Source organism: Haemaphysalis longicornis, unplaced genomic scaffold, assembly GCF_048455015.1.
Source record: "Haemaphysalis longicornis isolate Haplotype H1 unplaced genomic scaffold, Haemaphysalis longicornis Haplotype H1 scaffold_12, whole genome shotgun sequence".
NCBI classification, from domain to species: Eukaryota; Metazoa; Arthropoda; class Arachnida; order Ixodida; family Ixodidae; genus Haemaphysalis; species Haemaphysalis longicornis.
The window spans coordinates 98,577,287-98,588,542 of record NW_027526225.1 but is presented as its reverse complement, the minus strand read 5'-3'; the positions used below and the strand labels follow the sequence as shown (position 1 = coordinate 98,588,542).

At 54.2% G+C, this 11,256-nt stretch overlaps 1 protein-coding gene and 1 long non-coding RNA gene across 2 annotated transcripts in view; one reads left to right on the top strand and one right to left on the bottom strand.

Moving 5' to 3' along the window:
• The window catches only part of LOC144163053 (uncharacterized), a 487,499-nt gene that overhangs the window by 12,782 nt on the left and 463,461 nt on the right, over positions 1 to 11,256 (top strand). The window lies entirely within an intron of this gene.
• LOC144163051 (E3 ubiquitin-protein ligase KCMF1-like) lies at positions 7,330 to 9,525 on the bottom strand. Its single transcript, XM_077693844.1, has one exon. It carries the CDS (start codon positions 8,943 to 8,945, stop codon positions 7,416 to 7,418), a length of 1,530 nt encoding a protein of 509 aa, XP_077549970.1. The 5' UTR covers positions 8,946 to 9,525; the 3' UTR covers positions 7,330 to 7,415.

The window sequence follows — 11,256 nt, the reverse complement described above, 5'->3', positions numbered from 1 at the left end:
CCTCACGTGCTATCTGAGGAAGAGGAAGCAGAAGAAAGCACAACGAGAAAGCATAAGCTTTTTGTTTAATTACGCAAGTACGCCCTTTGGCATAAACTAGATGTAGTCCAGCAGTCCCGTCTCCACAATGAAGTCGAGGAGGGGCCGGTATTGGGGACCGTGCGTCCAGCGGCGAAGGTCAGGTGGTCGTCCTGGGTGGTACCCAAGGGCCCTCATGTGACGAACTCGTGCTGTCTGGAGGCCCGAGCATGAATCCAGGAGGTGGACCAGGGCCGCTTCAGGGGCAAGGGTTTTACAGAAGGGGCATGTTTCTGGGGGAACTTGCGTCCTCCATGAGGCCTTTATCGCCGGGGTCAAAGCTGCGCCCACGCGGCTTCTCCGAAGCGCCATCTCCTCGCGGCGGGTTAAACCGCCAGGAAGGTCCGACCCACGCGGGGGAAGAAGGGCACGCGTGGAGCGCCATAGAGACCCCTTGTGAATGATGAGGGCGCTACTCTGCGACAACTGAAGCAGGGCTAGAGGCCCTCTGGGGATGGCAGGCCGCGTCAGCGTCAGTGTGGGCAGGTGTCGAACGTCTATTCCACAGAACTCGAATGGGACACGGAATTAAATGAGTTCACAATGCGATGCACATCGCAGGTCAAGTCGAGCGACTTGGCGACGCGTCGGAGTTCCCGGACTGCCTGTGTGGAGTCTGTGTACAGGTGAAGGCACAATGGCGGGTTTATGCGTAATCGAGGCTCTAATGAGGATAACCCATCCCGGATGGGCAGAAGTTCTGTCATGATTGAAGGAAGAGGTGCCTCGGTGAGGTATGAGCAGGTCTGCTGCACTTCTTGATGAGTGGGGCACACAAGGCTGGTGTGTAGGAGATTTTGGGCCATGCCTGCATCGACGTACACTTGCATTGCATCGGCTGTGCCATCCGACTCCGAGGGAAAAGGGTTGGGCTGCAGTGACTGATTATGAAAACGGCGTATCTGGGTCAGTGGCCGGTTGTCTGTGGATTGGCTTCGGCTCCAAGAGGGAAGGTCACGCGATTTTCGTTATATAACAGGTGACTTAAAATCGAAGTAGTGTGCCAATGCCGCAGCAACGGGAACTGTTTGAATTTTCAGGCGACGTGCCTTCCTCCGCTGTTCAACAAGCTCGTCGAGGGTGTTCAGCTGGGCCTCCGCTTGTAGCGTAGGAATTGGTGTCATACGAGGCAGGCCTGTGATAACTCGCATAGCCTCTCGGTTTACACTTTCCAGTAGGTCCCAGTTCCTTCGTGTGAGATGCTGAAACTGAGCTTGGTATATCAGCCGGGGTTGCAAGACAGATCGAACTAGGATACGTGCCATGCGACTACAGGCACCGCCGGTCTTTTGTGAGATCCGTCGGAAGAGATGAAGCGTCTTGGAGGCTTTGCCGCGCACGCAGCGGATCCATGGAGCCGCGGACCCAGAGGCGTCTATTTCTACTCCAAGCACCCGCATTGACGATGCGGGATTGAGAGCACGGCCGTTTAAGGCCAAGGAGAGGGGCATCTGGAAAGACGACGTCGGCCCCACCTATTTGTGATCGACATGAAGGTCGTCTTTGCAGCCGAAAGTGTCAATCTAATCTTGGCACACGAATGCTCCGTTTTGTCTAGGGCCGCCTGGAGGCCTGCCTGCTGTCTGTTCAAATCTGCATGTACTGACCAGACTGTAATGTCATCGGCGTAGATTAGAAAGAAAACGTCCGGAATGGTAGCTAACTGCCACGCGAGGGAAAGGAGTGCCACATTACACAACGCTGATGCCAACACAGAGCCCTGGGGTACTCCCCGCTCTGAGGTGAAATGCCCTACCCTTTCCTTGCCGATTCGTATAGAAAAGGTACGACTGTCGAGGAAAGACCGCACCAAGTTTCAGACTATGACTGGAACTTTTAGCTGACGTAAGATGGTAAGGATCGCTGAGTGACTGACATGGTCATAAGCCTTTAGGACATCCATGGTTAGGAGCGTTCGTATGCTGCGAGCTGTGCCACCCAAAAGTACCAATTTTCGAAAGAAGTTTCAGGCCATCTTCTGTACCGAGGTGTTGGCGGAAGCCTATCTGAGCTGGATGATGCCACAGGTAGCGCTCAAGCCACCAGGACAGGCGAGTAGCGAGCATACGCTCCAGCAGCTTGCAGATAGTGCACGTCAATGCAATCGGCCTAAGGTTACTCATGCGGTCCACTGGCTTGCCTGGTTTTGGTATCGGCACCACCTCCGCATGTTTCCAGGAAGCTGGGAGCTCCCCTGAGGCCCAGATGTCGTTGATTGAGTCAAGCATCCACTGAAGAGCTGGGCCATCAGCGTTCTTGAACACTTCATAGGTGATACCATCTGGTCCCGGAGCTATGCGCAACTTTGCCTGGTCGATGGCGGCCACAAATTCCGCCATTGTAAAGGGCCCTTGTATGCCATCAATGTCCACCTGACCTGGGCACGCACCTGCTTCAGGAGGGAGGTAAAGTTGGCCGATGAATTGTGGTGGAGCCTGGTCGAACGCCGGGAAGAATGCTTTGGCTAACTCTGGGGCAAATTGTTTTGGCGTTTTCCCAAAGGCAAGGCACGCACTAGTGGCAGGGTCCGGTGGTCGTGCACCAGCTTTCACACTGCGGAATGTTCACCAGATGGAAGATGTCGTTGAGGACGGTCCAATGGACGCACACCAATCTTACCGCCTTTGTCTAGAAAGGCGCTTCTCGTGGTGGCGGGCAGCGGCTGTGGCACGATTTAAAGAAGCTCGCAATTCTGGAGATCCTGGATACCGGTTCACAGCCCTTTCACACGACGACGAGCTGCCCATAATCGAAGGAGATGCAGGTCAGGAACTGGCCTAGACTCATTCACCCAAGCTGTCCGCGTTGCATCCTTAAGGGCGGCGCATAAAATAGGCACTTATAATCGTCTATGAGCGCATCATAATAGTCTATGAGCGCACACTTTTAAATGCGGAGCATTTCTTAGGCTCGCCTTGTCCTGCGTCGTTGATGGCGGCGCCGTCCACACGCTCACTGCGCATGCGCAACTCTCCTCCTTACACCCACAGCTCCGCGATACTACTATAAACAAAAGAAATAGTTAGCGGCGCCCGGTTTTGATCCCACGACTCTCTGGCCGCAACGGGAGGTACGCGGTGCTCTTCCCACTACGCTACAAATCCGGGACAGGAGCAGGTGCTACGAACGCGCCTTATGTTCTTGACTCATTCAAACTACGTCAAGAAGCTACTGATACAACGAAGGCACGCGAAGCTGAGCGTCAACGGAAACGACGAACTGAAAACTTTAGAGGGGGATGCTGAATTTCCCGCGGGAAAGCTGTGGCAGGAAGCGCCACGCGCCTTGCAGCTCAACCAGCCCCGTCCGCAGCGCCTCTGATGCTGATTGTGGCAGGATGCCCCTAGGGATTGGCCAACCAAAGAATCCATCACGAGATAGGTTCGCGTTCAACCACCGTCATCATCTTCCCGTAGGGGAACCGCCGAAGAAGAAGAAGAACGAGAAGACAAAGCTGTGAAGAAGAGGGCGTGTACATTGTTCTCAGCCGGTGCACCGCTTCTTGGCCAATCCCCCGCGTGGGTACGCGCCATAACATAAGGAACCAACCAACCAACCAACCAATGTCAACAACCTTTACCTCACCAAAGCTGACGGAGACTACCGATTCTACCACAGGGACAACATCGACAAGAACATGATGGACGAGTTTCGGCGCCTCGAGAACCACCGCCTACTCACCGTAACACAACAGCACTTGCGTGCCTTTGCCACCGGTGTGGACCCGGACGCGGAATTCCCTCTGGCGCTAGTAAAAATCAGATCACTCAACATAACGGCAACACAATGGAACCACACGGAACCGCCACGATGCTTCGCATCCTCATCAGGGTTCCCCACGGGAAGATGGTGTAATTTTTTTTCGTCCTTTGAACTCTCAGGAAGTTGAAGGCCTGGCCTAGTTGCGTCAACCGACGCGTGGCTAGAACGTCTTTATCAGGGCCACTTGAAACTAATGACTTATCACTTCGCGCCGCGGTGCTGACGCTGAAGTTAGGGGAGTGGCTTCTCTGAATCGGCTTCGGTACGAAAAGAAGCCATAGGTTTGCCCTGAGCAGAGGCTCTCCGGCCTGGGACGCGCGGCGGAACAGGTGCTCGGCGTCCCGCAGCAGGGCCATCCGTAGAAAGCAGCATCCCCGCTGTAAGGCCCTCCAGCCACAGCAGTCACCGCTTCTCGAGCGGTCAACCCGCTGATGACCGGCACAGTCCATATTTGCCAGCTGCAGGGCCTACTGGCCACCCCGCCCATTCGCACACGAAATGGGGACACTGTGAGACTCTTCCATTATCAGTACCGCATCGTCCGAGAACAGCAAGGCACGCGATCCGCGGGGCTACATTTTCCCGTGTATTCCATGGTGTCTTTCGTCCGAGGGCCGTCGTTGAATGCTCGCAGACCATGCAGGACGCGTAAATCGAGGAGGCCCTAGGTTGCACTAACATCGTGCAGCGTTGGCAAAGGTCTGGCACCCGTCATGCAGTGCGGGGTGAAGCAATTGGGAAGTGGAGTGGACGCACCGTGACGTAGCTGCGAGGCACACTTGTTTCCATGAAGAAGAGGCAAGCAACGCGCTCAGGTCTACTCTTTTTTGGCTCATTGTTGTCAATGGCTTTGTACACCCTGCTCACCAGTAAACTCTGTACGCCATCTCTGCACCAGCACGCCCGGATGTTAGTCTTCCTGAAGAATAAGTAGACCACACAAGAAACAGCGTGAGCAGCGCGGAAAAATGGAACGAAGATCGCGACGGATCAGGAAACCAGGTGCATTGATGAGATACTAGACATTCTAATGAGGCTGACGCCGAACTTGGGAGTACGTAAGAGTTATAAAGCATTGAACACTGAGGTGGACCATCCGTGTAGAAGAGAATCGGAATGTGCTCATGGTGATGGTAGTGGATGGTCGCTTAGGCAATGCAATCAGGTTTGTGTGACTATGTATACTGTCACCTGTCCCGCTGGCGGCAAGGAAAGCAAGAGTGGTTTGGACAGACAAGGCTTTCCCAGCCAGCTGCCCGATGTCCCCAGACGGCCCAGTTTTAGATGCGACTGCATCTCATTCACTCGCCTTGTCCCTCCATACGGCGTTGTTGTTGTCCGTCCACACCCCTCCCCCATTCTCCTCGCCGCGCGAGCTTCGCTCTGCCGCTCACCCCCTCTCCTCTCCGATAGCGAACACTCTCTCGCGAGGGGCATTGGATTCGATTCCCCCTTGGAGCCGAAGCCAATCCACAGACAACCGGCCACTGACCCGGATACGCCGTTTTCATAATCAGTCCCTGCAGCCCAACCCTTTTCCCTCGGAGTCGGATGGCGCAGCCGAGGCAATGCAAGTGTACGTCGACGCAGGCATGGCCCCAAATCTCCTACACACCAGCCTTGTGTGCCCCACTCATCCAGAACTGCAGCAGACCTGCTCATACCTCACCGAGGCACCTCTTCCCTCAATCATGGCAGAACTTCTGGCCATCCGGGATGGGTTATCCTCATTAGAGCCTCGATTACGCATAAACCCGCCGTCGTGCCTTCACCTGTACACAGACTCCACACAGGCAGTCCGGGAACTCCGACGCGTCGCCAAGTCGCTCGACTTGACCTGCGATGTGCATCGCATTGTGAACTCTTTTCCGTGTCCCGTGCGAGTTCTGTGGAATAGACGTTCAACACCTGCCCACACTGACGCTGACTGCCATCCCCAGAGGGTAACTGGGCCGCTACCCCTGCTCCAGTTGTCGCAGAGTGACACCCTCATCATTCACAAGGAGTCTCTCCGGCGCTCCACGCGTGCCCTTCTTCCCCCGCGTGGGTCGGACCTTCCTGGCGGTTTAACCCGCCGCGAGGAGGTGGCGCTTCGGAGAATCCGCGTGGGCGCAGCTTTGACCCCGGCGATAAAGGCCTCATGGAGGACGCAAGTTCCCCCAGAAACATGCCCCTTCTGTAAAACCCCTGCCACTGAAGCGACCCTGGACCACCTCCTTGGTTCATGCTCGGGCCTCCAGGCAGCACGAGTTCGTCACATGAGGGCCCTTGGGTACCACCCAGGACGACCACCTGACCTTCGCCGCTGGACGCATGGTCCCCAATACCGGCCCCTCCTCGACTTCATTGTGGAGACGGGACTGCTGGACTACATATAGTTTATGCCAAAGGGCGTACTTGCGTAAATAAAAAAAAAAAAAAAGATTCGATTGGGTTGGCTGGGCTTGGATGGGATTGGATTAGATTTGGATTGCATTGGATTAAAGTGGATTGTGTTGGATTGTGTTGCGTCATAGCCGCGCCAAGTTGCGTCATAGCCGCGGTCGTTCCAGCACCGGCGTTCCGATTTCGGGCACGTGCATAGACTTGATCTTCGCTGCAAATTGCACGGTGGTCCCGTTACTTCACCATCCACTACCCGTACACTTCAGCGACCACAAGGCCGTCATCGTTAACGTTACGCCGCGTGTTAAAGAATACATCATACGCGTTCTTCACACGTTTCACGCAATTAGAGAATCAACCCAACGGAAACACACCCCCAAGATGCGTCGCATCTCCACGGGGTTCCCCTCGCGGGAAGGTGGGGTAATTTTTTGCATTGGGCCCACAGGCTCCGCCGTGCTGGGGCGGGCATGGGACGAGGAAAGCAAGCAGCGTTGTTCATGACACTGCATGGCCGTCTGTGAGGCTCTTGAACTCTGTCGTACCGGCATGGGGTAGTGCAAGCTGAAATACGCGCGGAGAGGGTGGGGTAACCCTCCCACCTCAGCCCACTTGTAGGTCCACTGCTTGCGTCAGTTTTGTCCAGCCCCACAGACACTGAAGGTGAGAGGGTGTCCAAAGGGACAAGAGAATGGAAAAATTCGGTGCCCACAATTTTCCTCTGTGTCCCAACAATGTTCGTATCGTGACTCACAAAGTTATCTTCATTTCTCTCATAACCGGAGCGCTTCGTTGCTATTCCCTACTTTTCAGATATATTCGAGCCCAAATAACGCCATTTTGTTATTGTTACTTGTACTGAAAAAATACCTCTGACACTGTTTATGCAACTTTTCTTAACTTACCACGGGAATTAAAAATGAACGAGGCGACAGGGAAGTCACAGCGTCGTTCGTACCTCCAGGTAGCGCGATAACTGAGGAAGTTTCGGTCAAGTACACGACTGAAGGGGGTCAACCGTAAAGACCTCCCAAGGCTTCGACAGTGTGGGCACTTTATTGCAATTTTACACTACAGGGGAAAGCTGTGGTGAAGACTGTTATAAAAAGTATGCTTAAGGGATTAACATGGTCACCAGGAAGTCACTATACGGGTTAGCAAGTCAGGTCGGGTGGGTAGTGTGGGTTGAGTCATTTGAAATTGGGGAGTTTGTCGCTGTCGACCTCGGGCTTGTGGTCAGCCAGCCCGGAGCTGGCTGAAGTACTTGGCGCTAGAGTAGTAGGTGTAGTTGGCTCCGTGCTTGTAGTAGTAGTCTGTGCCAGGTCTCCAGCACCGGGCTCCAAACTTGTGAGCGGATGACTATCCTGGCTTTCTATCGCCGCCGACTGAGAGCTGGTGGTCACATTAGGCTCCAGGCAGGTGTTCACAGCCGGCTTCTGGCTTTTGGCATGAACCTGCTCAGGGCTAGTGTTGACAGCCGATTCCGCGCCTGTGGTTGCAGGTTTCTTCGAGCTTGTGGCTGCATTCGGCTCCGGAGCTATGGTAGCACTTGCATCAGGGCGTGTGGTCTCACCCTGAGACGTGGACTCTCCCCACGGACCATCGGGACCAACTGGAGTCTGCAGCGCCAGTGCACTGAGCAACAGCTCCTGGACGAACAAGCTGCGGTCAGCTCGTTCCACTTCCAGCGCCTCCTTCCGGGAATCCGAGACGCTCGCCTCTATGATCCCGTTGAGCAGGAACCGAGGGTCATCGGGAGGCGGCGGTTCGACCAACGTGGGCTTCGGAGGCGCGTCCACCGGCTCTGGAATGCGCGCCGGCGGGACAGAGTACACCGAAGTCACGGCCGGAGGGGCGTCCCGTAGCCGAGGGCGAATATGCTCCTGATACGCCGCCTGTAATTCCTGCCGAGTAGCTTCCAGTCTCATTCGTATCCCCTGAACCTCAGGTACTGCCCAAGTAACCCGGGGCAGCGTCGAAGTGCGCCGGGCTTCCGCTGATGCCTGGGACTGCAGGTCAGAGATGGTACTGGAAGACCCCGAATCAGGCGGCGACGATGGCGGGATGGTGACCCGTAATGACGACGGCCTTTGCGGTTGCCGACCTGGCACGGGGTTTCCGACTGCGCCGAAGCGAAACTGGGAGACTCTCAGCAAGCGTCGCGAGAACGGTTCTTCATCCTGGAGGTGTCGGCTCCTTGCGTGGTCAGTGCTAAGGTGCAAGGCCAAGTCACCCGTCATGCGATTCGGCTCTCCGCCGGGAGTCGCCGCGCACACCGGACACACCACGTGCGTCGCCGTCTCCGTGTGCTCGGAGGACACGTGCTCCCGGAGACCAGCCAGCGTGAAGCCCATGGTGGAGCACATGGGACAAGTGAAGGAGTGAGGCTGGTCGGCCGGCTCCCCGGCGTAGTAGAGCTCCCAGTCCGAAGGCGTCAGGATGCACTGGACGGCGTGCTCGGTACTGTGACCCTTACTGGTAGCCTCCTCTTCGTAGCAAGTCTCGCACAGGTCGTAGTCGTAGCATATGAGGCACTTGTAGCGCTTTCCCCGGAAGTCTGACCGTGAGCACGCATCGCAGCTCACCCCTTCGTGCACAGACAACCTGGACGGAAAAGGGAAAAACCGGGCAGCCATGACAGAATCCCCGTGTTCAGTGATCGCACACGAACACAAGGAGGATTTTAAGAAATACTTGCGAACGGAATATACTATGAACATTTTTGATTACGTAAGACCAAACTGCAGCATGCGATAATGATTGTCTCTAAATATATGCAGGAAGGCCTAAAATTAGGTAGGACCTATAGGTATACGAGCTGGAAGACATCGTTTCAGGACACGCGTCTTCTACCACGGCGGAAGGCCCTAAAACATTCAGGTTCATGCGTCGGCTACTTTGCACAACGTTATCAGTTTTGTTTATCTCTGTTCCTTTAGAACTGTTCGTAAATTTTATATTTATGACGGAAGCTGCGTCCACAGTACCGGAAACGTAGTGCATAGCTTGTACCAAATATATTTATCTGTAGTAGTGATTTTGTTATATAGGAACAGTCTGTCCTCGTGTGCTAACCCTTGGAAAGCCGACCCTTTTGGCAAGCGGGCGGCCCCTTCGCCCCCTTTCCCCCCTACATACGAGAATTGGAGTTGATTCAAACATGAGGATATTCTGGACAACCAAAGAAGAAGCCGGTACGAACATCACGACTTTGTTTCATACAACGCACGAAGTAATATTCAATAATAGCAACAAGAGTGCACGAAGCCGTCGCGAGCAGCAATTAAAAACCAAAAGATGAAATGCGGTTGCTTTTAAACCACAGCAGAAGACTTTTGGCCACTAGGAGAAAAATCCCATGGTTTTAAAGGGACACTGAAGTGAATTTGTCAAGCTCCCGTTTTTGCTTGCACTGCGTAGACTGGCTCAAATTAGCACACTTTTCATCGTTTATCCGGTTGACAAATCGGTAATTATTTTACAAAGCGCGAAAGAAGAAAAACTGCCATGCGCGGTTTGCGGCGGCCGCACCAACTAAGGCTGTGACGTTGGGAGGAGGGGCGCCGTGATTGGACGATGCCCAAGGTTAGCAATCACACAAGTTTCGGTTTCGGTTTCGGTTCTGTAAAACATAACCAATGGCTTTGTTGGATGGGCATTCTCAATATCTCAGTAATCACCGTACCGCGCTTCTGCCATGTTGTCGGCTGTAAAATGCACAAGATAAGCCTCCCAGGACGGCTTGTAGTCGTAGCATTCACTAGCCGAGACCTACGCAGTGCATGAACGCCCTCCGCGTACCCGCAGACGCCCAAATGTCATGCGCTTTTCCCCCATATTTGGAGCTTGCCTCCCTCATGCCTGTATCGTAAAAAGCGTGTTCGCACCAGGCCAAGGGTCTGTTTATTCTGGCCTGTGCCCACTGCCTGCAAGCAGTCGGTGCTAATGGCTACAGCACGCCAACGAGAACTCTCTAGCGCGCCAGTGCCAGCCTGCGTGCGTTTTGTGAACTAGTTCTTGTAGCCATGAACGTTGCGGCCCAAAAAAAGGTGAACTCAATATAGAAAACATCGGCGGAAAACAAAAAAAGTTAACTTACAAAAAAAAAAGGCACGTACCCGCGGGGATTCGAACTCGTGACTCGCAAAACATTTACGGTGAATTCCTAGCGCCCCAGACCGCTAGGCTACGAAGCGGGACACGAATGCCTTCCTAATATAGGGTATATATTGTACAACCGGTTTACACTTTTATTTAGTTTTGGCATTTCAAGCCGCTTAGGTGACTATTTGTTGTACTGCGATCGTGCAGTAAGCGTCGCCCGAGTTTCCACAGTAGCTCACGTCTAGCAATTGCATTTCGTAGACGGAAAAGCGTTCGCAGATGCGTAGTCGTGCTGCTGACCGCTGTGCTTGTTCGCCCAGCGCAAAAAAGTGCTTCCCGCGCCCTAGTTTTACGCTGTACGATAAAAATATCAGCTGATTTTATTTGCTTAGTACCTATATTGACTTCGCTGACTCTTCTCCCGCCTTCAAGAGGCCTTATATTTTCCTACTGGCGTACCAGTCAGCGAAGCGTCGCATGTGCAGCGCTTGTGTGAAGCGACCTTGACTTGATCTGATCTGATTGTGGGGTTTAACGCGCCGACGCAACGCAGGCGATGAGGCGCGCCGTAGTGGAGGGCTCCGGATTAATTTTGACCACCTGGGGATCTTTATCGTGCACCGAAATCTCGCACACACGGGCGTTTTTGCTTTTCGCCTCCATCAGAAAAGCGGCCGCCGCGGCCGGGAATCGAACCCGTGACCTCGTGCTCAGCAGCGCAACGCCTTAGCCACTGAGTCACCGCGGCGGGTCGACCTTGGCTTGGAGCTAGATACAGTGTACAAACAAACCCAGTAAAGAAAGGCACATTCTTCCATTCACAAACGTGTCCTGGCTTCGTTTCAACTAAGCGAACGAATTGCGACCAAGCAATTTTTTTTTAACCTCCTTGATTGCGACGACCCGCCGGCCGCCGGCGGACGAAAC